This window comes from Gobio gobio, assembly GCF_949357685.1.
Source record: "Gobio gobio genome assembly, chromosome: 16".
In the NCBI taxonomy this organism is placed as follows: domain Eukaryota; kingdom Metazoa; phylum Chordata; class Actinopteri; order Cypriniformes; family Gobionidae; genus Gobio; species Gobio gobio.
Genome location: NC_137109.1, coordinates 44,659,499 through 44,686,332, shown reverse-complemented (window position 1 = coordinate 44,686,332; position 26,834 = coordinate 44,659,499). Strand labels below are relative to the sequence as shown.

The following is a 26,834-nucleotide window of genomic DNA, read 5'->3' as shown; positions in this document are numbered from 1 at the left end:
ATATATATATATATATATATATATATATATATATATATATATATATATATATATATATATATATATATATAAAATTATAATAAACTTAGTATCCACAGTAGTACTACAGTGTAGCGATGATAGCAATCCTGTTAAACCAATCCTGCATTGAGAGAGGTTAGGACTGCCTATGAGACAGAAATAGCACAGTTCAAAATGATACATGACAATTTATTCATTAATTCATTTATGCATTTCTACATTTATTTAATTCTGCATTTTTATTTATTTATTCATTTATTTATACTTAAGTATTCTCGTCCTCCATATTATTGTTATATTCACCTGTAAATTCTGTTTATAGTAATAGCCATCTGTATATTTATTCACTGTATATATTCATCTGTAAATTCAGTTCTGCTTATAGTAATAACCATCTCTCTACTTATACATATTTATATATATTCAGAACATTTTTATGTCCTGCACTTACGCAACCATTGTATATCCTGCACTTGCTGCTATTGCACTTCTGGTTAGACCTAAACTGCATTTCGTTGCCTTGTACTTGTACTTGTGTAATGACAATAAAGTTGAATCTAATCTAATTGTACCGTTAAAATCTTGTACCACTGCAACCCTGATTAGTATACGTTTACCAGTCTGTTACCTGTAGAACTTTTGACATTTCCACACTGAAGCTCGGATTCTGATTCAGCTGTAACTGCTGGCTTGGTCTCCATGTTTGGAAGAGACCCTTAAAGCAATAAAAGAAATACCAGATAGAACAGATCACTCTACATGCAGAGGATTATGCCAAACAAAAATGTAATATTTTGTTTTTGTCAAGAAGTCTGACCACTGTTTGAAGAAGCGAGAGTTATCGATGTGGGATCTTGTCTTTTTGCTGTGTCACAAATCCTCCGCACTTTCAATGCAGGGCTCTCTCGCATGCAGGAGTCCGATCCAAACCTCTTTGTTCCGGAGGTGTTGTGGATGTGCTCCTGCTGTATGCTCAAACCCACTACAAAATGAAAAATTATTCATATAAATAATTTGATGAAGTGATTCAAACATTGAATTATCAAATAATTTATCGCTCGACCTCAAATCTCTAAATCAAAATATTTAAACAGTTTTAAGACAACGAAAGACATTGCTATTGTCTATTCAATTACCTGTGGTGTCTTTATTCATGACATTCTTATGATTGTCTGATGTAGTGAGTGAAGCAACTCCTGGTTCACCGACATCACAAGGTTCAGGGTGGCTTGATATGTGAGTCATTAATTGTGACCTATTAATAACGGTCTTCTCACAAAAACAGCAGTGAAAATGTGACCTTGCTCGGCACTGGCCGCTGCATTTGATAATAAGGAAATCTGAAAATGTAAGAACTAAGCACATTACCAAGCAAACTTAATTTATAACTATAGTAGTAAATAGAAATAACCAGTTTGGGAAAAAAAACCACAAACCTTTGTATTTTACTGCTGCTTCAAAATGTCTACGAACATGGATCTGTACCATGTGAGCAATTGAGTTCGTAAAGTCACAAAATGGGCACAGTTTATGAGTAGACTTCATATACACCTCATGTTCTGCTCTGGTTACGACGGTGTGGTGCGTCATGTTTTTATAGAAAAGATTTTCTAAAGTAGAAAAATACAGTTTAATTTTATTATGGGATATGCTTCAGAAATTATACTCCAGATTCGACTCTCGACCACCGTGCTAAACGTTTAAATATAGCTATATTAACTTACACAGCCATTTTACTCACCTCGTTCAATCAACTTGCTGTCTCGTTACTATTACTGCTGTTGCTTTCTACCGTTCTGCCATAGGTTTCGACGTAAACTGCCCCCTGCTGGGTCGGAGCAAAATGTCAAAGGCGGGAAAATAAAATATAGGCGGGGCGACACGTGTCGCTCCGCCTCGATGTGTCGCCCCGCCCCAATCGTCCAGACTGCACTCTGGGGTTACTCTTCTTTTCCGGCTACACCTGCTCAACCCACCAGGAAGTGCTGGGCGATAAATCCTAAAGTAATAATCCCTTTTACCTGGAGCGAGAGGCGAGAACAAACGTTATTATGCAGTGTATCCGGGGAAAGCCCTCCGATTAGATTCATGTGATCGACGCGCGCGATTAATGCAGGGTAAAAAACACACCGTCAACTCCCTGCAAGTTGGGGTTATTGTTTTCCTGCGGTGTAGCGTTTAGTTTTTTTGCGGTCCTAACCTCCCTCCGGCAATGGGATGCTGTGAAAGCGCAGAGGTAAGCGATGCTGCCCGCGACAATACGCGATACAGTGTACCGAATCTCGAGAGGATGTGTTGATACATTGTTCCATTGTTTCACGGCTGATCGCCTTTGACGGGCCAGTGAAGTGCTGTACTGTCTTTTGCGCTGCATGTAATCCTATTATTATGTCCTATGCGGCCGCACATAACGGTGCATGCATTTGACCATGACAATTATATGATGGTGATTTCGCCTGTGCATCATAAGACAAACCGTTAGACCTTTGTCAGCAGCACACACTGATGATCATCATAACACTGTTTACATGTTGACAGGGACTGCTGTCCGTTTACAACACACTGGTCACACAAAGGGTGTTACTTATAATTGGATATAATGTGGTCGATGCTTATGTGTAATTGATTGTACATTTTGTTACATTCAAATGACATTACTAATTAACACTTGAAGCGTGTTAAGTAGTTATGTAAAGAAGAGATTGAATAATGTCATTTTTTTATGATTCATTTTGTTTAAATGTTTCATAACCGATAAATAATGCAGATTTTATTTATTGTGCTATATTTTTTATTTTATAATACATGTATTGAAGGTATAGATAATAATCAAATAATACAATTATTATTAATAAAAAAACACCTTCCCTTTTTGAACGCAATGTGGTATTAATGTTTTTTTTTTTTTTCAAAGACTTATCGAAAGGCATGATTTATCAGTAAACACAATTGTTAAGAACCATCGGTAGACAGTATTAATCAACTGGATTATCAGTTTATCTTTAATGTGAAGGCGTTTTATTTTAATCATGATAATCCGTTTAAGCGTGACTGAACAAGAAGCACTGTGTTTTTACTTTTGCAGAGGACAAAAAGAGAATGGAAACCTTTGGAGGACCGAAGCTGCACGGATCTGCCATGGTTCCTGTTATTTACATTGTTCCTTGTGGGAATGGTATGTCAACAATTCACTATAATTTCTATACAATATTATGTTCCTATATGCATGTTGTGAAAGTGCTTCTGGTCACACGTGTTCATGTAATTGTGCATTTACATATATTTGTGCTAGAGCTGCACAATTAATCATTAAAAGATTGCGATCTCGATTGAAACACCCACCCAATCTTATTCCTAAATGCCAATGATTCGGCTCTGTCTATTAAACCTTTGAAAGTACAATCTCAGAGAACCGTCAAATACCCAGAGAGAGCAGTCATAGGTATGAAACAGCTTCATTATTTCTGTGTTTCAAACATTCAGATCATCACAGAAGAACTTGGATAAAAGTTAATAGTTTGGATATAAACACTGATGTTTACGGTAGTGAGCAAAATGGAGTAAATCACCTTTTGAATGTAACTTGACGTTTCAAATACAGATTGTATCAATTACATTATTACACCAGTAAGTGACTGCTAAAAAATGCATTTGTCATTGAATCATTCATTCAAGAGATTTGTTCAAAAACGCTGATTCATCCAGTAATTAATCTAGTCTTTATGAGTGACTCATTTAATCATTCATTTAAACTAAAGTTATTAGTTTATAAAGTCATTTCTAGAGTAAAAATAAATAAATAAATAAATATACATACATATATATATATATATATATATATATATATATATATATATATATATATATATATATATATATATATATATATATATATATATATATATATATATATATATATATATATATATAATTATTTCAAATAGACTGCAACAATTAACATTTGGTCAGAACCTCTATTAAATTACGTTATTTTGTTTTGGGAGAATCTGATCTCTATTTTAAACAGAAAAAAAGTGATTCTAAATTGCTGCAGTCTATTTAAAAAATAATTTAATAATGTTAAATAATATTTTTTGCTGTGTGTAGTATTTATGAGAATCTATTGACAGAAATGTAATATAATATACATAACTATGTTTTCAGTGGAGTATAAAGACCTTACATAATGAACCGTTATGTTTTTATTACCTTAGAATGAGTCATTTCTATCTACATACACTGCGGGTCCCCTTACAGGGAGGTCACCATTTTGTGCCGTCATGTTTCTACAGTAGCCCTAACTGGACAAACTGCTCTATAGAGCGCTAGCTACTCTCTGCTCTCTCAGACGACGGCATCTTTGTCCTATGTCGGCCACCGTAGCTTCTCTATGGCCCCTTTTACACTGCATGGTTCAAGTGACCCAATTCCGGTCCCTTGAACACAGATCGGATATGACATGTGAACGTGTAAGCAGGAAAAAAACACATGAATTCCGATATCCTCAGATCGGATTCAGGCCTCACTTCTATGTGGTAATAAATCCGATATGATTCGGATACGTGCATTTGCGTCTGCCATGTAAGTGGTCAAATCGGATATTCCCTAGTAATTGCGAGTCGTACGTCATTGAAAAAGGGACGGAGGCGAATGACGTCAACTCAGGTGGACACAGATTGCGATCAAAGGCTCTCCTCTTTTTTCTCAGCCTTACGAGAGCAATGTTTTGCTGACCTTTAAAGATAGTGCGGAAAGCAAAACATTGAATAATATTTTTTTCTGCGTCCATTGCATATCACGTTGTTTTACTTTCTTTTCCGGGTCAGAACGTCTTAGGCTGTTTCACCAGTGTATAGTGTAAATGCAAATATCGGATATGGGTCGCTTTTAAAAGAGATGTAAGCGGGTCGTTATAGTCACCAAATCGGAATGGTGCATAAAGACCTGCAGTGTAAATGCGGCCTAAGTACTTCGAAAGGGAGGGGTGAGCAGTGGGCGGTTGCAATTCACAACCTCACCACTAGATGCCGCTAAAATTTACACACTGCACCCTTAAAAAAATCGGGTTGAATGAATGATTCAATGACTTGCTCATAGTCTTTATTTGAAGCGTTGAGCATGAAGCGTTCTCTATTTTGCTCAACACCGTAGATACCAGTGTTTATATGTGAAATATTAACTTTTATCCCAGAACCTCTGTGATAATTTGAATGTTTGTAAGACATTAGAAGAAATATATCAAGAAGAAATAATGATACTGTGTGGTTGATAAAAAGGTTTGTGAACCTGTTTCATGCCTATATATGACAACTGCTCTCTCTGGGTGAGCGGCAGCGCTAATGCAGATTTGAATGTCCGCTGTGAACGTACTTGTCAAAGGTTTAATAGACACAGCCTAATCGTTGTCAGTTAGGAATAAGATTGCGTGGGTGCTCTACTGTATTTCATGCATTTATTTTTGTAATAAGCAGGATAGTGTACAAGCAGATGGTCACTGTAACAACATAAACAGAAATAAATCAGGACTAAGTGGAGTTCAATGTTCCTGGACACTCTCATAATAAAACAATAAAATAAATGAATTAAAATGGAATAAATAACTACTAGCAATAATTAATGGCTATTATTTTTTTTAGTAAATAGCCATATAATTCAACATTCCACCATACTAATTCATTTTTAGTGAAGGATATATTTTATGGCCCAGCTTTTCTGCTTTAAATTACCTTTTTGATTTATAGGGTTTTTGTCACCTTGTAATTTTTTTTCTTTCATTTTTTTAATGAATCATCCACAAACAATTGTTAACATTATGGAAATTCATTGAGTTAATAGTATGGGAACCTTTAGTTTAGCTCTACACACTGACTCTGAACGAAATGTCCTAACCAGTGCAATGCAATAAAGCATTAAATAGCAATAATGAGCAATAAATCTCTTCCAATGAAAATCCGAGTTTTCATCCAAACCGAGCGTCACTTGGTTTCTATTTCTGTGGTGTTTTGCAGGGTACCTCCACCCAGTGTGAAATCTCACTGCTTCAAAATCCTGTTCCACATAACTGTATAGTACATTTTCTGACTGGTTGTGTTCACGCATGCAAAATGCCTGTCACTGGAAACTTTTGGACATTGTGTTAGTGTATGTCTCAACAAACGTGTCTTATACGAAGATGCTGACTTTTGACCAAATGAAGAAAATCACAGGAATCTCTAGATTTAGTGGTGAAAGTTTTTATAATTAGGTTTTGATATTTTTTGTTAGCCTTTGCTGCAAAGGAGTTTTTCCCACATCTTTGCCTGTAGGTTTTTTTAAACAAACACTTTCCTGATTCCTGCTAATTCACTCTCATTCCAGTGTGGCATCTGTGGGTTTACCATCGCGACTGGAGGGGCGGCGCGGCTCGTCTTCGGATATGACAGCTATGGGAACACGTGTGGGCAACGCAACGAGCCCATCGAAGGGGTCCGGCTGAGCGGTCTCGACCATATTGACAGAAAGTGAGTCAGCTGGCCTTTCATCCCTCTCTCTCCTGTTTTTTACACCATCCCCTATCCTAATTTTTCCTCCCCTTCTCATCCTCATTGCACACCCATTTTTCTCTGTCGTAAAGTGGTCAGCAGTGAAATCAAAGCACTCCAGCTCCTTGCCCTTTGATTATCACATCAATGCAAATGTCAAACGGCTGGCGTTTCACCTCGAGATGGCTGAGGACTATCTGAGCTACACACATAGAGCCTTGAATAATTCAGTACAGGCCCTGAGGACGGGTACTGTCACAGTGTGCGGCCCTTAATGGGTGCTAGCCTGCAGGAAAGACAGGTATTGCAGGCCATTTCATTTGCAGCACTGTCAAATTACATTTTTTTTGGGCTCTCTGGTGTGGTTGAACTGAATTTGTACGTAGCTTTTTAGAGATGGGTCTGAGATCTGACTCATCACGAGGCAGAGAGATTCATTTGGTGGAGCATTCACTGACTTGTCAGAGCAGACGTGAACTTAATAATGGCTTGAAAATGTCTTGCTAAAGCTGTCAGAGAGATGGCTGTGCTGGCGGAGGGCATGCGGTTTACTTTTGCATTATTGCCCCTATTATGGTTTTTCGAGTATTCCCTTTAATGCAGTGTGTAATATAGCTGTTTGTGAATGTAAACGTCCTGCAAACTAGAAAAGTCGAAAGTGCACGATAAATAAAGCTATTGACTCCCAAAAGAAAGAATCGATTCTAAAACGCCTATACGAGTTGTTTGTATTTCCAATCCCGCTGGGTGATGGTTCTACGTCACTAGAAAATACATTAGCATAATGCCCGCCTATGTTGTACGTTGTCCATCCGCGAACAACTTGACCAGCCTTGCAGATTGCAACTGCAAATCTTGCAGTTCAACGCAGGATTTGCAAAACCCTTGCTCTTGAAAGATGGGTCAGTACCCAGTATATTTGGACCAGCTCCTCAGAATCACAACCTGTAAATATGAATAATTGTTGATGTATATATTTTCTACTGTGTGTTCAAAATGCGTAGTTTTGTGTTTTATATTGTGCAAGTTTCCGGCTAACCGGCTAACTATTACTGACTAATCGACGTTATTACTGTCTTACTGCAATACTTCTGCTAAGCAGCTGTGGGCCACTGTTACCTAAAACTGTGTCCATTAATGCAGATTGTCTGTCGTTCTTAATACTTTAAGTAAAGATAAAGGATGGAGCAAGATTTGTTTTACAAACGTTTGTTACATCAGTCATTCACATTAGTGCTCGGCTAACGTATGCACAGTTATCGATACAGTTCCCACATGCGCACTGCAATAAATTAGAAATTTGAAACACATGGGTTTGTTGATGGACATTCACTTAATGCTGATGGTGAGGAATTACACTTGCAACATCTCATACTGAGTAGCGTATCACTGAGAAATGCCCTTTGCGTTGGAAGTTCGGGAGAACAACTAGTTCTTCCAATGTTTCATCATCGGACTCGTGCTTGGATTGATATGATAAAATTTAGGGGTGTGCATTGGGACTGCCCTCACAATTCGATTCGATTATGATTCACCAGGTAACGATTCGATTCAATTCGATTCTACGATGCATTGCGATGCATCAAAATTCTACTGCACACAACAAGGCAAATTTTTAATCAGTCATGAGGCAATACAAGCAGTCAGATATTGAACAAAAGATTGTATTGGCTGCTATTTGTGTATTATCACTCTCCTGTATCTTTGACATAAATGTCATTAAATAAAATTTAATTGAATGGTACAGGGTATTGGATATGGCATTTTCAAACCTGAAAAAGAAAACATAAATCACTTCTTTCAGTGCTTTGAATGAGAAATGTTTCTCTTCTCTGCTTTAGAACCATTTGAAATTAAATAAAGCAATAATAACAGCCAACTTTTTCCAGCAGTGAACATAAGTGTTTTAATTCATCAGTAATCTCCCTCCGCCTCAGCCATCTTGATTGTTGTTGTTGTTGTTATGACCCCGGAAGTAATTGAAACTTCACAACTTTATTGTCCAACTCAAGGCCAGAAAATAAACTATGACATAATCGATTATGGCACTTAGCCGCATCGATGCTGAATCGTGCATGCCCCGCATTGCGATGCATTGCCGAAACGATTATTGTTGACACCACTAATAAAATTAGAGAGTTTGATTCTGTCGAGTCGTTTGAGAATCATTGAAAAATGTGGTGATGTGCAATGTATATTATGAGAAATGAAACTTTGACCTTTGATGCATGTAAACCTGTTGTAGGAGACCTCCAAAACAAATCAGGATCCTTTAAAATAGTGTAATGGGGCACTTTAAATTACCTTTAGGCTTTACACAAATGCTATTTAAAGCTTTTAAAGGGATAGTACATGGAAAAGTAGATTCTGTCTTTATTTACTCATGTTATACCTCATGTTGTTTTAAATTACGTTTTAAAACAAATTCAAATAGAAAACAGTGATTTTAAAATGTCTGTGAAGAAATCAAGTAAAGAATCACTTTCTGCTCTTGATTGAATAACTTTAGTAGCTTAAAACTAGTACATATTAGTAAAACTTACATATTATATAACTATATTACTAAAACTAATATAAAAAGAATAAATTTCTTACTTGGATGCTGCTGTTAAATGCTGTGGTGAGAAGATAAACATGGCGTACAGCTCACTCAGGGCGGGGGCTATGCTAATAGGGCGGAGTCCATCATGGGCGGGGCCTGTGTAATGTGGCATCACATTGCATAGAAACTGCAAACAGCATATTCTGAGACACTGCTTATGATTTATGGGGATTAAAAAAAAAAAAAAAGAGTGGGTGGATTTTTCCCCTTTATAGGGTGATTGTGTACACACACTGCCGACACATTTATGTTCAATTTTGCATAATAGGTCCCCTTTAACCTTGTAGCACCATTCACCAGACATTTAATTTCTGAATTGCTGTGTACGTGCTGAGGCGTACAACAACCTGCTTAATAAATGTTGCCAAATTCACTTTCATCCGTTTGGGATAAAACTGAACAAGCATTTTAATTTTGAAAGTGCCTTTGTGAGTGTTGTAAAATGTACAAGAAGCAACGTTATATAATTTTTCAGAAACATCTCCACAGGAACAGTTTTCCAATGAACCTGGGTTGCCGTCGCTATTCCCTGCGGACACATTGTCTAATGAAAGTGCCTGTGTGAATCAAAGGAAAGAGAAAGACATTAGCTCTTGGACTTGTCATAATTGTTCTCATAATTTCTGTTGTTCCTGAGCCATAATTAGACAGCACATTTTCTTGTGGTGCCCCCCTGAGCACTTGGTGCCCTACACGCAGCGCGTGATGCACGTAATGGGAGCGGCGGCACTGTCTATTAGGGGTGGGAATCGTAAGGCACTTAACGATTCGGTCCGATTCCGATTCTGGGAGTAACGATCCGATTCCCAAAACGATTCTTAACATACATTTTTGGTAACTAATTATCCTGCTGTGCAAACACATGAACTTTACATTTGAACCAAAATTGAAGCTAATATGTGTTTTGTTTTTAGTTAGAATATCTGTTTGACAGTATTGCCATATTAAAAAGGATTATGAAGATTTCTTTCAATACTTTTATTTTATTAACAAAGTTATATTCAAGATGAACAAGCTCTGAATGAAACATGGTAAGCCATACAATTGCAAAGAACAATCATTAAGAATGAAAAATTGTCACACTTATAAGTATAGTTGTAAATTGAGAACTGTTTAGTTTCTTTAGAACATTTGAACAAAAAATGTCTTTAAAAGCTAAAAAAAGTTTACTTTGGTTAGAGCCACAAAAAAATCTTTAAAACAGGCTAATGCAGAAGAAAAACAACTTTAGTGCTCGCTGAGAAGCCAAATTCAGTGTGTGCGCATAACATCTCACATGAGAACCTGCCGAGCTGCAACAGTCATGTTAGAGACATTTAACGAATCACTCACCAAAACTAAGTCTTTGTTCAGAATTTTCCATTCGTTTGAAACATTGTGCAGTAGTTCAACAATATTCGATAAGTCATTCCAAAAATTATGCCACGGATGTTGGTAGGTTTATGTCCCGGCCACCGCATCGGAGACATAGGAGTGTTATTAAGCATTAATTAAAAAGCGCCTTATAGCCTACTTGAGCACCACTTTGTTATTTTTGGCTCAAAATTTAATTTGTTGGAAATATGAACTGAATTTAGAAATGCTTTTGAAATTAAAAACTTTGCATTTAATAAGCAAAATACATTTTTTAAATGGGGAGGCAGCCGCTGCGAGTGCAGACACAGAGCGGCCAGAGAAACGGAGGAGCGACTGCTGTAAGGCATTTGTGCTGCGGAAAAACTGCATACAACATGCGGGTGTTGAACCCTCTCACCGGGAAAAGTGTCCCCACAGGTGCGACGCCCCTGAGCAGGTTGTAGTTTGTCCATTTTATCTTAAACGAAGCCAATTCACCAGCATACGAACGTTCGCCTATCAACGCGCGTGCACAGTGGTGAAGTGGCCGTTTGAATTGAACACAGAATCGATTCTGAGTCGTTGGAATCGCGATGCATCGACCTTTTCTCCCAACCCTACTGTCAATAGTGTATGGCAGTTGAGTGCACTATATCATCAAGGAGTGAATGAAATGAAGCAAGGAATTAGGCTATGTTCACTGTCAGTCCAAATCTGATTATTTGTGTATCCAATTGGAATCTGATCTAAAATGATCAACATTTGTGTATAGCAACTGTTCAGACTCGATTTGTGGGTCCATGCCGCTCTTTCGTTTTCCGGAATACCTGCGTTGGTTTCTATGGCAATGATGTTATCATTTATAATAATAATAATAATAATAAATCTTTATTTTCTATAGCGCCTTTAAATGTACATCTCAAAGCGCTTTACAGAAACAGACAAAACATAGTACACAAAAGTAGAAATAAACAAAAAAGAAAAATGATTAAAAAGAAAAATGTTATATCAAAAACAATTAAAAACTATAAAATTGATACAAACGTTCAATAAAAAGCCACCCTAAAAAGTGAGTTTTTAAGGCAAGATTTAAAAATGCAAAGGGATTGAGCTGCCTTATCTCAATCGGTAAAGAATTCCATAATTTTGGAGCTGATGAGGAAAAAGCCCTATCACCCATTAGTCCTAGACGAGTTTTTGGAACAACTAAAAGACCAGTTTCAGATGAACGAAGATTACGCGTCGGAGTATAGGGGATTAAAAGCTCAGACAAATATTGTGGTGCCAACCCATGTAAAGCCTTGTAAGTAAGCATCAAGATTTTAAAATCAATATGCTTAAAGGATAAGGTATATGCTTAAAGGAACACTCCAGGTTTTTTTGGCTAGTCTAGCTTAGCACAAAGACTTGAGGTAAATGGCTCCAGCTAGCCTACTGCTCAATAAGTGAAAAAATAACGCCCACATTTTCCTATTTACATGTTGTGATGTGTATAATTACATCGTGTACTAAGACCGACGGAAAATGAAAAGTTGCGATTTTCTAGACCGATATGGCTAGGAACTATACTCTCATTCCTGCGTAATAATCATGGAACTTTTCTGCTGAACCATGAGTGCAGCGGCGCAATGATATTACTGAGTGGATTTGTCTGTGTTTTATATTCTGTGTTGTCTATTCATCAAAGAATGCTGAAAATCAGCATATTTAAATTATTTCTGAAGGATCATGTGAAACTGAAGACTGGAGTAATGATAAAAATTCAGCTTTGCATCACAGGAATAAATTACATTTTAAAATATATTGAAATGCTAATAATGTTTCAAAATATAAGTCTTCTTTACTGTTTTTGTTGTTGTTGATCAAATGAATGCAGCTTTGGTGAGCATAAGAGACTACTTTCAAAAATCTTACCAAACCCAAACTTTTGAATGATAGTGTATGTCTATGCAGTAAATTAATATTTTATTATAAAACATATGTATTTGTCCTTGTACAGTCTTGCCAGAAAAATGCGGATTTTTTTTGTGATTGCGGGCAAAAATCCTTGATTTTGCGGCACGTTTTCTTAAAACCTGCGATGGAATATGCAGGATATTTATGCGATGAAATTGCGGGAACTTGTAAAAGCAGTGGTTTGTTGAAAAAGAGAAAAGGGATTCCCCAACACCCTGTTCTCTCAAGGCTACTACCTTAATGTAAAGAGTCATTTCTTATTACTTCCTATGATAAGCAAGCATACTACATCACAGAAAGTGCTGGGAATATTTAAGTTCTCATCTTGTTTTATTTCAGACCTTAAAGGGTTAGTTCACCCAAAAATGAGAATTCTGTCATTAATTACTCACCCTCATGTCGTTCGACACCCGTCAGTCCTCTGTTCATATTCGGAACACAAATGAAGATATTTTAGTTGAAAGCTGATGGCTGAGAAAGGCTTCAGACAGGCCTCCATTGGCATTCAGTACATTGACACTTCCAAGATCCATGAAAGGCACTTAAAACGTCGTTACAAAGTCTATCTCACCACAGTGGCTCTACAATAATCTTACAATGCGACGACAATAGTTTTTGTGCGCAAAAAAAAATCAAAATAACACCTTTAACCAACTTGTTCTCGACTTCCGTGTATGCCTCCACGACACATGCGCGAGAATATGACGTAGCGCCGGTGTTCGGGAATCCATGGAATGCACACTTTAGTCCCATTTGAGCACTACGCCGAGACCTAAAGCACGATCAATGTAGAATCCAACAGCTTAGACACGCGCGTCTTCCTCTGCTCGTAAACAAATCGCTTCTGGGTCATATGTCCGAACGCCGGATCTGCGTCATATTCTCGCGCATGCGTCGTGGAGGCATACACGGAAGTCGAGAACAAGTTGGATAAAGGTGTTATTTTGATTTTTTTTTGCGCACAAAAACTATTGTCGTCGCATCGTAAGATTATTGTAGAGCCACTGTGGTGAGATAGACTTTGTAACGACGTTTTAAGTGCCTTTCATGGATCTTGGAAGTGTCAATGTACTGAATGCCAATGGAGGCCTGTCTGAAGCCTTTCTCAGCCATCAGCTTTCAACTAAAATATCTTCATTTGTGTTCCGAATATGAACGGAGGACTTACGGGTGTCCAACGACATGAGGGTGAGTAATTAATGACAGAATTTACATTTTTGGGTGAACTAACCCTTTAATAAACACTTGGCTCAAACTTACAAAACATTGATGAGTCAAACAAGTTCTGTAGCTTTACAAAAGGAATATGCTATAACTAAAATATTAAAAAATTAAATGTGTGCTTCCTGGTTTACAGAAGAAGCTATAAAAAAGACATCTTCTGTTAAAATAAGTGCTTCCAATGCACAAGTGCAATCTCTTACTGTAATGTAAATTTGCATACTACTATTATACTTACATCTGTAAGGTTTTTGAAACTAATATGATTTAACCCACTGGTAACAAAAAAGTGCAATCTTACAACTGTAAAGTTGCATCAACTCCTGAATGAAACTACAAAACTACTGTGAAAATGATTTCCCCCCCACTGTCATGTAACACACCGGGAAACTGCTTTGCGTGGTCTTTTGCGCTTATTTTTGTTGGCAAATGAGAATGATTTGCGTGCTTCATCATGGTTTCATCGCGGGGTTTGCAGCTTTTCGTTGATGTTCACGTCGCGTAATTACGTCACTTCATAACGTTCCCATGGCAATAGGGGGAAAGGAACTTCTCTTGTGTGAAGTAAATGCAACATTTTTCAACTTTCTCCTAAGATATATGTGACTTTTTTGCAACGAAAATGCGGGGATTATGAAATCATGCTAGCCCTGCATATTTTGTAGCCGGAAATCGGCAATTTATGCGGCGAAAGTGCAGCATATTTGAAAAAAATGCGGCCCCTGCATAAATATGCGGACTTTGGCTGTTTATGCATTGAATTATGCGATCGCATAATCACGTTTTTCTGGAGGGACTGCCTGTAAATTTCCATGATTCATCATTTTTGTGATTCTAGAAAAAAAAAACATTAATTCTGTCTCCATCTATGATCCTATATTGTTAAAGATCAACCTGTTCCAGGTGGCTGAAGTTGTAGTTTGCATATCTGAATGCTTTTCCTGTCAAATCTTTTCACATTAGACTTCCCTGAGGACAGGTCTGGGCTCCGTTCTTACTGTAAACCTTTTCTGTGGCCAGGCTGTTTCGACAGGATCTGTGCTAATGCTGAAGTGCTCTTTCCTCAAACGCGTGCTTCCCCTGCTACTGACAGTCTGTTTTTGTGCTGAGCACACAAGACAATAGATCCCTCGTCCCCGCGTGGGCGCCGTGCCCACTTCACACCACATGAAAAGATGAAGCAAAGCCACTGCCACAGAGGAGGCTTGGCTCATAAACAAGCTCTCAGTTCCCCTCTGCCAAAAAACTGGGCTGAACGGTCCTGTGACAAAAAATATCTGCTGTTCAGAGTTGATCTTTATCGCACAATGCTGTGTTTTAAGTCCCACTGTGGTATCAGACTCCATGAAATAAACAACCTGTTTTGGTATTTTGTTTGTCATCAGATTTGAGGCTAGATACTCTTCCTGTCTTGAAAAATGAGACTTTGCTGTGGTTTTATTCACAGATTCGTCTTTTTCCTGGATCCATGCAACATAGACATCATTCAGAGGAAGATTAAGTCCATGGCGCTGTGTGTGTCACAATGTCCCACAGAGGAACTGGCGACTTACTACGACCTCAAGAGGTTTGCCATGATGAATGGTGAGTTGGTCGCCCAGTTAGCTATTGTGGGCATGTATGTCATTGTCACAGATATAATGCCAGGACATCTACCCATGGGAAAGACAAAGGCGTTCCTCATATATGGTCATGACCCCCAGTGTGTGTCTTTTCACAGTGTTCTTTACTCAGGGGCACACAACACACACACATAGATATAGACATAGACATATGTTCCTGTCAGGCACAGCCAATAAGACCCGGGAGTTACTTAAACAAAGATTCCACTGACCCATCTTGCTGTAGGGTCTCTGTTGTTTACAGTCCAGTCTTGCTGTCTATAGGGTTTGACACGTTCCATCTGACACCAAGGGGGAATATGAATGACATTATTGTTTCCCTGGTGTTTCTCTGTCTTTTCTGTGCATCTGCTTATGAGGACAGTTCATTATGTTTCTGGAGTTCACATTCATATTAAATGCGTAGTGAGTTGACTGATTTAGTGACCTCGTTTCATATTCCTGCTGAAAAGTCCAGCTAAAACCACTTTCTGACCGTGGCTGATACCAGTGTGCTATTTATATCCTGTACTAGCACTTATTAATAATTTGAATTGGCTTTTATTCGTATACTTTCACTTTTCGTTGTAGAAATATTGTGCTTTTGCTTTTTAAATAAATCTATCTTAATTTCAATTTTAGTTTTAGTAATTTTTTTAATCTAACATACACTGAACAAAATTATAAACGCAACACTTTTGTTTTTGCCCCCATTTTTCATGAGCTGAACTCAAAGACATTTTCTATGTACACAAAAGGCCTATTTCTCTCAAATATTATTCACAAATCTGTCTAAATCTGTGTTAGTGAGCACTTCTCCTTTGCTGAGATAATCCATCCACCTCACAGGTGTGGCATATCAAGATGCTGATTAGACAGCATGATTATTGGCTGGCCACAATAAAAGGCCACTTTAAAATGTGCAGTTTTATCACACAGCACAATGCTACAGATGTCGCAAGTTTTGAGGGAGTGTGCAATTGGCATGCTGACTGCAGGAATGTCCACCAAAGCTGTTGCCCGTGAATTGAATGTTCATTTCTCTACCATAAGCCGTCTCCAAAGGCGTTTTAGAGAATTTGGCAGGACATCCAACAGACCTCACAACCGCAGACCATGTGTAATCACACCAGCCCAGGACCTCCACATCCAGCATCTTCACCTCCAAGATCATCTGAGACCAGCCACCCGGACAGCTGCCGCAACAATCAGTTTGGATAACCAAAGAATTTCTGCACAAACTGTCAAAAACCGTCTCAGGGAAGCTCATCTGCATGCTCGTCGTCCTCATCGGGGTCTAGACCTGACTGCAGTTAGTCGTTGTAACCGACTTGAGTGGACAAATACTCACATTCGATGGCCTCTGGCACTTTGGCACGTGTTGTCTTCAACGGATGAATCCTGGTTTTCACTGTACAGGGCGGATGGCAGACGGCGTGTATGGCGTTGTGTGGGTGAGCGGTTTGCTGATGTCAACGTTGTGGATCGAGTGGCCCATGGTGGCGGTGAGGTTATGGTATGGGCAGGCGTATGTTATGGGCAACGAACACAGGTGCATTTTATTGATGGCATTTTAAATGCACTGGGATATCGTGACGAGATCCTCAGGCCCATTGTTGTGCCATTCATCCACGACCATCACCTCATGTTGCAAGGATCTGTACACAATTCTTGGAAGCTGAAAACATCCCAGTTCTTGCATGGCCAGCATACTCACCAGACATGTCACCCATTGAGCATGTTTGGGATGCTCTGGATCAGCGTATACGACAGCGTGTTCCAGTTCCTGCCAATATCCAGCAACTTCGCACAGGCATTGAAGAGGAGCGGACCAACAGTCCACAGGCCACAATCAACAACCTGATCAACTCTATGCGAAGGAGATGTGTTGCACCCTGTGAGGCAAATGGTGGTCGCACCAGATTTGGACTTTTTTATAGAGATTGCTAATGTGTCGTCATCATGACGTATTCCCAGTGGTAAACGCAAAGCATTTTGGGAATCCGCGGCACAACGGGCGCCGGTCGCCAGACTTCTTTGCATGGAGGGAAGAAAGCAGTGTTCAAGATGCCGTCTACCTGCTGTGTTATAAACTGCAATAGTCGTTCTCACGATAGAAGTGGCATAAAGCTTAAGAACGGGATATACAAATATAAGTAAACACTTTGCAGTTTGAATGATGTCCTGTATGAACAAAATGACGGAGTATATTTTTAGTGTCCACTGTTCGATTGCGCCCGCTCCCCCCTCTCTCAGGCCGGCTACACACTGCAAGCGTGGCGTTTTCTGTGTCTGCACACCAGAAGCGTGTCTGACGCGGCGATGCTGCTGCTAGGTGACGAAGTGGAAGGCCTATACTTCATGTTAAACGCTTCCAACACGCGTGCGTGTCGCGTGAAAGATAGGCGTCTGTTCTATTTCCAGCATGCACGCGTTTTCCGCGTCTCACGCAGGCAGTGTGCACGCTCTAACCTGTTAACATGGGAGCCGAAATAAAAACGGACACGCCACCCTTGCAGTGTGTAGCCGCCCTCACTCACACACACACACACACAGACAGGTTTGTTCAATTCGGACTGCATGCAGATAGATGATAGAGAGCGAGGAGTGTGGTGCTTAAAACATTAGCATAACTTTGAACGGACGACAGTTTTCTGCCCCACTTTTACAATCTCCAGGTCCTAGACCCATCCATCTGTAAAAAAGACTGCAGCGACTTGAATTCTGAAAACTTTGCGTGTGTGTGTGTGTACGCACTAACAACACTTAATATCATGTATTTGTATATATATGGGTGCACTAGCCTGCTATGCCAGGCCATGTAAACGGGCCAAACGTACCCATAATTCTTTGCATTCTGATGACGTTGCCGCCCATTTGGTCACATGTCTTAGCGATCTCTATTGGACCCCCCCCACCCCCACCCCACACACACAATACAGTATTATGTAATATCTACTTTTTAAAATGTGGCCTTTTATTGTGGCCAGCCTAAGGCACACCTGTGCAATAATCATGCTGCCTAATCTGCATCTTGATATGCCACACCTGTGAGGTGGATGGATTATCTCAGCAAAGGAGAAGTGCTCACTAACACAGATTTAGACAGATTTGTGAATAATATTTGAGAGAAATAGGCCTTTTGTGTACATTGATAAAGTCTTAGATCTTTAATTTCAGCTCATGAAAAATGGGGGCAAAAACTAAAGTGTTGCGTTTATAATTTTGTTCAGTGTATAAATTATATATTTTAGTTAATTATTTTGAACATTATAAATGTCTTTACTCTCACTTTTGATCAACTGAATGCATCCTTGCTGAATAAAAGTATAGTGTGTTACATGTTACAACCTGGTTCGAGCTCGTTGACCATTTTGTTTTAAACTAGTCCGTTCACCTAGTGAAGCTTGTTACATTTTATTGAGACTAATCTCAATTTATTGTTTTGACTTATTGTTCATAGTAAAGGTATTGTTCACCCAAAAATAAAAATTCTCATCATTTAGTCACCCTCAAGTTGTTCTAAAAAAATGTATGGAAGTCAATGGGGGCCAGAACTGTTCAGTTACCAAAATTCTTCAAAATACCTTCTTTGTGTTTAACAGAAACTCATATAGGTTTAGAACAACTTGAGGGTGAGTAAATGACAATTCAAATTTTTGGGTGAACTATCCCTTTAAGGTAGCATTATAGGGGTGATGTTGTATATAATGCATCTTTTTGTTCTATTTTAGGGTCTGAGCTTTGTTCGTATGAGTTACCTGGTCATAAGTACCCACAACTTCCGGAGCGCTTCGAAAAGTGTCCCAAACTTCCAGTACCAGAGAGGTATGAAACAAACTCTTGACAAACAAACTCTCCCTATAAACCGCAGCTCTTTTCCTCCTTGATCTGTCCTCTATCCTCTGGCCTTTTCTATCTGCAGCAAAGCTCTTCCAGTGTTTAACCGCTGCACGCCGGTGGATATCTCCTGCTATGCTAAGTTTGCTGAAGCGGTGGTCACGTTTGTCAGTGATAACAGCATGCTAAACAGGCTGATTGCCGGGGTGGCGGCCAGCAAAGAAATCATTGTTGGGCTGTGCCTGCTGGCGTTAGGTAACCGTCTACTTTCTCTGGCTGCTGCTGAGGCACATTTGATTCAATTATCTTGTGTGTTTATCTGTAAAATGAGTTGAAATGGATAATTACGGTCCCTGATATCCAAATCAATTGAACACCATGTCCATGATTAACTTCTATACTATTACGCATTAACAAACAAGCATCTAAATATAAGGCTCACTATTGCAGTGCTCTGAGCCACTATCAGATGAAGGCTGAAGTAGATAACATGAAACCGCATTTGCAACACATTTAAAAGAATATCTCAATCTGATTTTGTTCCTCTAACCGCTGATCCTGTTTTGTGCATGCTGCAGTTTTGTCTATGATCCTCATGGTGATCATTCGTTACATCTCTGCTGTCCTGGTTTGGATCCTCACTGCAATGGTGGTTCTGGGTTCTTTGGGCAAGTCTGCTTTCTCTGATCTTTTCTCACCTCCTTAGCTGAGAATAATTTCCCTCCTTTCTTCATTTGCACGTACTATTCCTGAGAGCAATATAGCACAGTAGTGCAATCTGAGTGATTAACTGAACAGTTTAGCCAGTTATCAAGGAGACTAGGGATGCACAATATATTTGCATATGAGCATACCAGTTTTATTTATTTATTTTTTATTTATATTTTACTTAATTCTATTTTAATATGTTCTATTTTTGTCCTATAACAATAACAATATTAAATATAAAAAATAGAATACAATTATGAAATAAAATAATACAATAAAATAAAATGAAAAAAAAGATAAAATAAGACAAATTAAAATCTAACTAATTAAAATACTAAAACAATAAAATTTGATAAAAAATGTCAAAACAAAATACAATAGAAACATCTTTAAAATAATATTAAATAGAAAAACCGAAAACAATCATAAAATATGTATTTTTATTTTTTTCTATTTAATATTATTTTAAAAATGTTTCTATTGTAATTTGTTTAGAATTTTTGATCTAATTTTATTGTTTATTTTTACTTTACTTACTTTGTTGTTTAAAAATATCCTATTGTATTTCGTTTTTTCCACTTTCCACTAGTTTTATTATTTCACTTTGTTATATTTTAATTTGTTTTATTTTATAATTTTGTTCTATTTTTTATATTTAATATTACTATTTAATTTTTTTTCTATTGTATTTTGTTTTATTTGTGATTTTATTGTTTTATTATTTTTATTTTTATTTGTTTCGATTTAATTTCCTTTTCTTCGATTTTTCTCAAACAATATATTCTTTGCCAGTTTCAAAAGTAGGCTACTAAACTATTATACATCTTAATACTGTAATTTACTTAAACTTATAATTTTTCTTTTTTTAATTTATTTTATATTGATTTTTTACAATATAGATCACATTTAACAATCCCCCAACCCTCACCATCAATAGCGTCCATACTGTCCATTAATTTAAAATAACCGAATATAGAAGCGATAAATGCACACACATTTGGAAGAAAAAGTAAATATATAAAAAAAATATAGAAAACACACTTATCAACAATTAGTCAATAAAAGGGAGCCACATCTTAAAAAAAACAAAACAGATCCTCTTAATGAATACCCTTTTTTTCATGGCAGAGACAAGATATCATATAATTCTGATAATTTATGATTCTATTTCCAAAGTTTAGTGTGAATTATATTTTTGCTTGAAAAACAGACTAAACGATATAGATTTATAATATCATTCTTCATATGGTCATATTGACTGTCAGCCATAATTATTATTATGTATCTGTTCCAAAAGGATGCACAGTAATCTAGTCCCACACAAAGTTGAATCCTGTTTTTGCAGTGTTGAATGTGAATTTGGCATGCGTTCTTTCTCAGGAGGCACCAGCGTTCTGTGGTGGTTATATATAGACTACAGAATGACGATGAATGAGACCATGTCTAAGGATCTGAGGGAAATGGAAGAACCCAATGGTGGCATGAAGACCACCAAAGACCACGCTCAAGGACTGCTCATCTACGCAGTCTCAGCGACTGTGTTCACTGTAAGCTCTCAGATATATGAGAAAATGTCACCTCGGCTAGTGTTTTTGGCTGTGTCATGCTGCTAATTTCCATCTTTCTGCTCCTGCAGGGAATTCTGTTGCTTCTGATGTTGTTTATGAGAAAGAGGGTTGCCCTGACCATCGCCCTGTTCCACGTGGCAGGAAAAGTGTTTATCCACCTGCCGCTGTTGGCACTGCAGCCCTTCTGCACCTTCCTCGCTCTTTCTCTGTTTTGGGTCTACTGGATCATGGTCCTCCTCTTTCTCGGCACCACTGGTGAGATGAAGATGTCTGGGTTTTCAAGGGATATTTAACCTAAAAACTCATTTAACTATGTTCTACATGCTTCTTCCATCATTTTTCATCACAGAGTGCTTTAAGTGTATGGGGGAAAAACAGCATGAACATTGTTTTAAATTTTTTATTTTGTTTTCCAAGGAAGAAAGAAAGTAAGGTGGGTAATTTGAGGGTGGGTAGATGTTGTCAGACTTCTCGTTTTTGCTTGAAAAACGAACCTACAATGTACTAAAACCAAATAATTTTGCTTTGTTTTTATTCGTTTTATTTTGTTCTATTTTTTATTCTCCAAAAATATATTCAAAGCGTTTAAAAAAGAACTAAATCTGATTTCACTTAAACAGTTTAAATTGTATTTGTGCTTAAAAACAGATTAAACAGTATAGATTTATACCATCACTCATATAGTTAAATAGGTCATCCCTTAAAAATGTGTGCTTGGAAGATATGGAAAAGGGCATGTTAACATAATTTTAGGAATTGCTTTGCTGTGCATTTTTTTTTCACAGGATATAATGTGTACAAGGCTTAAAATAGCTTTCTGTACAAGTAATTTTGAACAGATAATGTGGGACATTTACGTACTCCAGCACAAATTAGCGACTTTGCTTGGACGCCTCGTTCTCAATTTGATGGTGTATTATTGCAGAAAGTTCTTTAAAAGCCAAAATCTCAGACTGCAGCTTGTCCTGTCCACAGGGAACCCAGAGAAAAATGAGGATACTGGCTTGGTTGAGTTCAGGCTCACTGGAGGGCTGCAGTACATGACCTGGTACCACGCAGTGGGACTGATCTGGATCAGTGAGTTCATTCTGGCCTGTCAGCAGATGACCGTAGCCGGTGCTGTGGTAACCTACTATTTCACAAGGTCTGTATTTTCAGTGAAAATTTTTCTCAAATGCCAACATTTGGTCAACATTTTGTTGTTAAAGGTGCAGTAAACAATTTCTGAGAAATGCTGTTGGAATCAGAGTATGAGTGGAGTGGCGTGATTTTGAATGGAGTGAGGAGCGGATTTTTTAAAAGTCGGAGCGTCGCGGTTTTAATTCGCTTCGAGAGCGCTCCACTATCGCTCCATCACGAGTGCAATTCATGTCAACGGCCCATAATATAACTGCATTTTTATCCAGAACACACACGTTAAACACGTTTAACTAGCTTCAGTGCCTCTACTCCCACCACGCGCATCACGTATCACCTTGCGTAGGGCACCAAGTGCTCAGGGGGGCACCACAAAAAAAATGCTCTCTCCACTGCGGGCATCATAAAGTTTGTGCTTAGAGCATCACGACGGCCAGCAGCGGGGCTGACTAGCTTGATACAGATGGATCATTCAAATCAGAAAGAGTGTAAAGGTTATGATGACGGCGACGGACATGAGCGGGATGTTCTAGTTCAAGAATTTTTTTTGTACCTTCTACATACTGAATATGATCGGGTGAAAGCACATTTTAAGCAGGTAGCACATATTCACACACACACAAGCGTTCTCTCTAATGCATTCAAACAAATGTAGTCTTATGCTGCGTTCACACCAAACGCGAATAGAGCGTCTGGAGCGAGTGATTTCAATGTAAAGATGCGTTGACGTGCGTCTGGAGGTCCTGCGGTGCGTTTCGTGCGGCGCGATGGACGCAATTCCGCCTCATTCGCGCGCCCAGTTCACACGAATTGAATACGCACGAATACGCGCGAGTGGTGCTTTTTGTGCATTCACGCGTTTGAAGCGTCATTCGCGCCGTGTTAACCAATCAGGAGCCTGCTTGCTGCTATCACGTGGTAAAGTGACATGATGAGAAACCCTGCATAATTTAAAAATACTACTATTGTGTCACAAAATGTAGTTTTAAGACTTTCAGGTGAGAATGTAGTTTAAAGCTCAAATCTGTGGTTTATTTATAAAGAGAGCGGTTATTTTTTTTTTTTTAAATTGCGTTTTTTGAGTTTTTGGAGACATCCAGGCGGTCAGCGCTCATTAACCCGGCGAGAGCAGGCTTTCCTCAGCCAGTCCTTCTGACGTCTGCCGCTGGCTCTGATGTCCTGTAGTGGTTTGTCTTGTGTGGATCTAATGGGCGATCTTTGCTCTCATGAATCTATCATTTGTTGTCTGCCAAATCGTTTTGACTGAGGGCAAAGAGAAGTTTCATAACTTTATTTTTTTAAGGATATTTAAATATACATGCAGTGAAGATAATGTAGGAGTTGCCTGGACCACATTTGTGTGGCTATTAATGTTTAATATATATTTTTAATGAAAATGAAAAGAGGCAGAGTGGTGTTTTATGACATATTTCTCCTGGAGCGCCTTGAACGCGTGTCTATTTCGCTTCAAACGCTCAATTTATATGCGCGTCCAATTCGCTGTGGACGCACGAATGGATTCAAAATGTTCAAGCATCCAACTAGACGCGGTAGACGCGCTATTTTGATGCTCTATTTGCGTTTGGTGTGAACACAGCATTACAGTGCTTATCTGCTTACAGTTATCTGTATCTGATTTTGAATGAGCAGAAATCTGTAATGTATAGTGACCCGTAGATAAAATAATGGATGAAAACGTAGTAGCCTACTATCTTCATCTTTCCAAACAAAATTTGCACTGCAAAAAGGAGCAATGATATAACAGTATGTTGGATACGTGCAGCTCTTAAAGAGACAGCAGCCTAATATACCTACAGCTATCTTTGTCCTCAATGTTAATCTAACTACAAAAAAACTGAGAAAATCACTCTTTACTGGTTGAGCCCTGTTGGAGAAGTTTTAAATATTCACTGTTAAATTAAAGATAAAATATGAGCAGTGAAAGTTACAGTAGCTCCTACAATATATTTTAACAGGTATAATTAGGCATGAAAATAACTGAAGGGAATGTTTTTGCTATGCAAACTCATTTTATTCATATTCTTTTGGTTTCCTTGCCCAAAAATTAAAAATGCAATGACAATACAGATATCAGTTACTTGGTATCAAGTACTAAAAATAAAAGTATCGGACTCGGTCTGGAAAAAGTGGCATCGGTGCATCCCTATATAATGGGGTAATTGCATTTGTCTTCAACTAATCCTGTATTCACGGAGTTGTTCTTGAAGTAGTTGTTCTTAAAATAACTCACAGCTATAACCTTGAAAGATGAGTAATTTATTTCATGTCCATTCAGGGACAAAACCAAACTCCCGGTGACACCCATCCTGTCATCAGTGCTTCGGCTGGTGCGGTATCACCTGGGCACTGTGGCCAAGGGCTCCTTCATCATCACCCTTGTCAAGATCCCACGCCTCATTCTCATGTACATCCACAACCAACTCAAAGGCAAGGTAGGGACACAGCTCACTTGACATGTCCTTGGGTTGTTGGATCTAAATTGCAAATCTCTCTTGTTGCAAGAATCTTAACTGACGTCATGCATATTTATGCTAATGGCAGGCAGTTTTCATTAGGACAAAAAAGTGCTTATGTTGTGCTTTGGACAATTACGTAAGCGATTAACTAATAGTAAGATGTTGTCTAGGAGTATAATGCTAGTATTATATACTAAACATAGTAATTTAAAGGTGTATATGACATTCTTCTTTCAGATGAATACAATTGGAGTTATATTAAAAATATCCTGGCTAATCCGAGTATTATAATAGCAGTGAATGGCAGCACAAAATTTGAAGCCCATCCAAATATAGAGATATTTTACTTTATAACGTGTAAACAAAAAACCCATTGATTCGCTCCAGAAGGCCTTTATTAACCCCCTGGAGCCGTGTGGATTTATAATGGATGGATGCACTTTTTTGGGCTGCCATTCACTGCCATTATAAAGCTTGGATTAGTCAGGACATTTTAAATATAACTCTGATTTTATTCGTCTGAAAGAAGAATGTCATATACACCTAGGATGACTTGAGGATGAGTAAATCATTTTTGGGTGAACTATCCCTTTAAGTTATTTCATGGTGGAGACGGTTCTATCAGTTTTATTGATACGCTATTATAGCTTTTGTTCATATTTTGAATTAGATTTTATTTTTAGATTTTTATTTGTCATGTCATTGTCAACAGAATTATTTTAGACGAATATGCTTGCACTGACTAGATATATTTAAAATAACGTAGGCTGCTTTTTACTGGAAACATAAGACATTTGGCATTATCAGGACCCACAAATATTCCCCATTGCATTATTATACCTTATATTCAACATTATATATAATATAGTACTTACATTAAAATTCTTTAAACTTGATTGCATTTTTGTATTGCGAAATATTGTGACACCCCTAAAACAAACTGTCAGTAAATATGCTCAATTTTGACTTCATGCTGTCTTGAAGAACACTAGTTATATATAATGGCTTACATTGAAAAAGGTTGCTGTGGCTTTTTGAGTCAGCAGTCAGATGATCATTACTTTGCTTGTCTGAAAATGTTTTTCTAAATACTTACTTTGGCATTTTCTAGTGTTTTGGGTGGGTGTCTTTCGAAGTTAATGCTGCAAGCTATTTATTATTGTCCTCTTGGGCTCCACTTAGGTGACGTATCATTTACTTGATATATGGCTGGGGATCTTGGGAATATAATGAACTCTAATAGATATCAGCACCAGCTTTATAGAGGCAGATTTGGAGCATTAAGGAAGCGGCTGACAAATGTGCAACACACATCCACTGTGGGTAACGTTTGCGCTTGCTCTGATTCTGTTCCATGTTACACGCCCCACAGGAAAACGCTTGTGCACGCTGCATGCTGAAGGCCTGTATCTGCTGTCTGTGGTGTCTGGAGAAGTGCCTCAACTATTTGAATCAGGTAGGTCAGTTGATGGATTACTCTCTGCAAACCGAGGCACAAATCGTAGCTCATTGGGATGTTCTTTGTGCTCTATTAAAAGAACTGTGATGTATTCATTCTTGTCATCTGTTTCTAGAATGCTTATGCGGCAACGGCCATAAACAGCACCAGTTTCTGCACCTCGGCCCGTGATGCCTTCATGATCCTGGTGGAAAACGCCCTTAGGGTGGCAACCATCAACACCGTTGGAGATTTTGTTCTCTTTCTGGGCAAGGTGAAGGACTGATGAGTATTGATAGTGCTAGTTGAATATTTAAAGAAAGATAAATAATGCAAGGTGAACTGTTCCATTCAGTGGTTTCTTTTGTATGATGACATGCACTAACATTCAAGTTTGGGCTCTGCATGA

General features: G+C 38.2%; 2 protein-coding genes across 7 annotated transcripts in view; one reads left to right on the top strand and one right to left on the bottom strand.

Annotated features, from left to right (window-relative positions):
* Nucleotides 1-26,834, top strand: part of slc44a1b (solute carrier family 44 member 1b) — a 57,206-nt gene that overhangs the window by 13,601 nt on the left and 16,771 nt on the right. For 3 of the 6 annotated variants that reach the window (XM_079838317.1, XM_079838316.1, XM_079838314.1), the window contains exons 2-13: nucleotides 3,107-3,196; nucleotides 6,379-6,521; nucleotides 15,104-15,240; nucleotides 18,992-19,085; nucleotides 19,183-19,352; nucleotides 19,676-19,765; nucleotides 21,186-21,352; nucleotides 21,442-21,628; nucleotides 22,349-22,517; nucleotides 24,807-24,963; nucleotides 26,360-26,443; nucleotides 26,562-26,699. In XM_079838317.1, coding sequence (XP_079694443.1) covers nucleotides 3,107-3,196; nucleotides 6,379-6,521; nucleotides 15,104-15,240; nucleotides 18,992-19,085; nucleotides 19,183-19,352; nucleotides 19,676-19,765; nucleotides 21,186-21,352; nucleotides 21,442-21,628; nucleotides 22,349-22,517; nucleotides 24,807-24,963; nucleotides 26,360-26,443; nucleotides 26,562-26,699 — 1,626 coding nt within the window. Of the gene's footprint in view, nucleotides 1-1,952; nucleotides 2,258-3,106; nucleotides 3,197-6,378; nucleotides 6,522-15,103; nucleotides 15,241-18,991; nucleotides 19,086-19,182; nucleotides 19,353-19,675; nucleotides 19,766-21,185; nucleotides 21,353-21,441; nucleotides 21,629-22,348; nucleotides 22,518-24,806; nucleotides 24,964-26,359; nucleotides 26,444-26,561; nucleotides 26,700-26,834 lie in introns of those variants that run through there. The other 3 variants (XM_079838318.1, XM_079838315.1, XM_079838319.1) reach the window with 2 other exon arrangements.
* On the bottom strand, nucleotides 283-1,873 carry LOC307139380 (uncharacterized protein). Its single transcript, XM_079838327.1, has 5 exons — nucleotides 1,763-1,873; nucleotides 1,458-1,631; nucleotides 1,158-1,361; nucleotides 839-1,003; nucleotides 283-736 (listed from the first exon to the last, which is right to left on the bottom strand). Exons 2-5 carry the CDS (start codon nucleotides 1,609-1,611, stop codon nucleotides 624-626), a joined length of 636 nt encoding a protein of 211 aa, XP_079694453.1. The 5' UTR covers nucleotides 1,612-1,631; nucleotides 1,763-1,873; the 3' UTR covers nucleotides 283-623.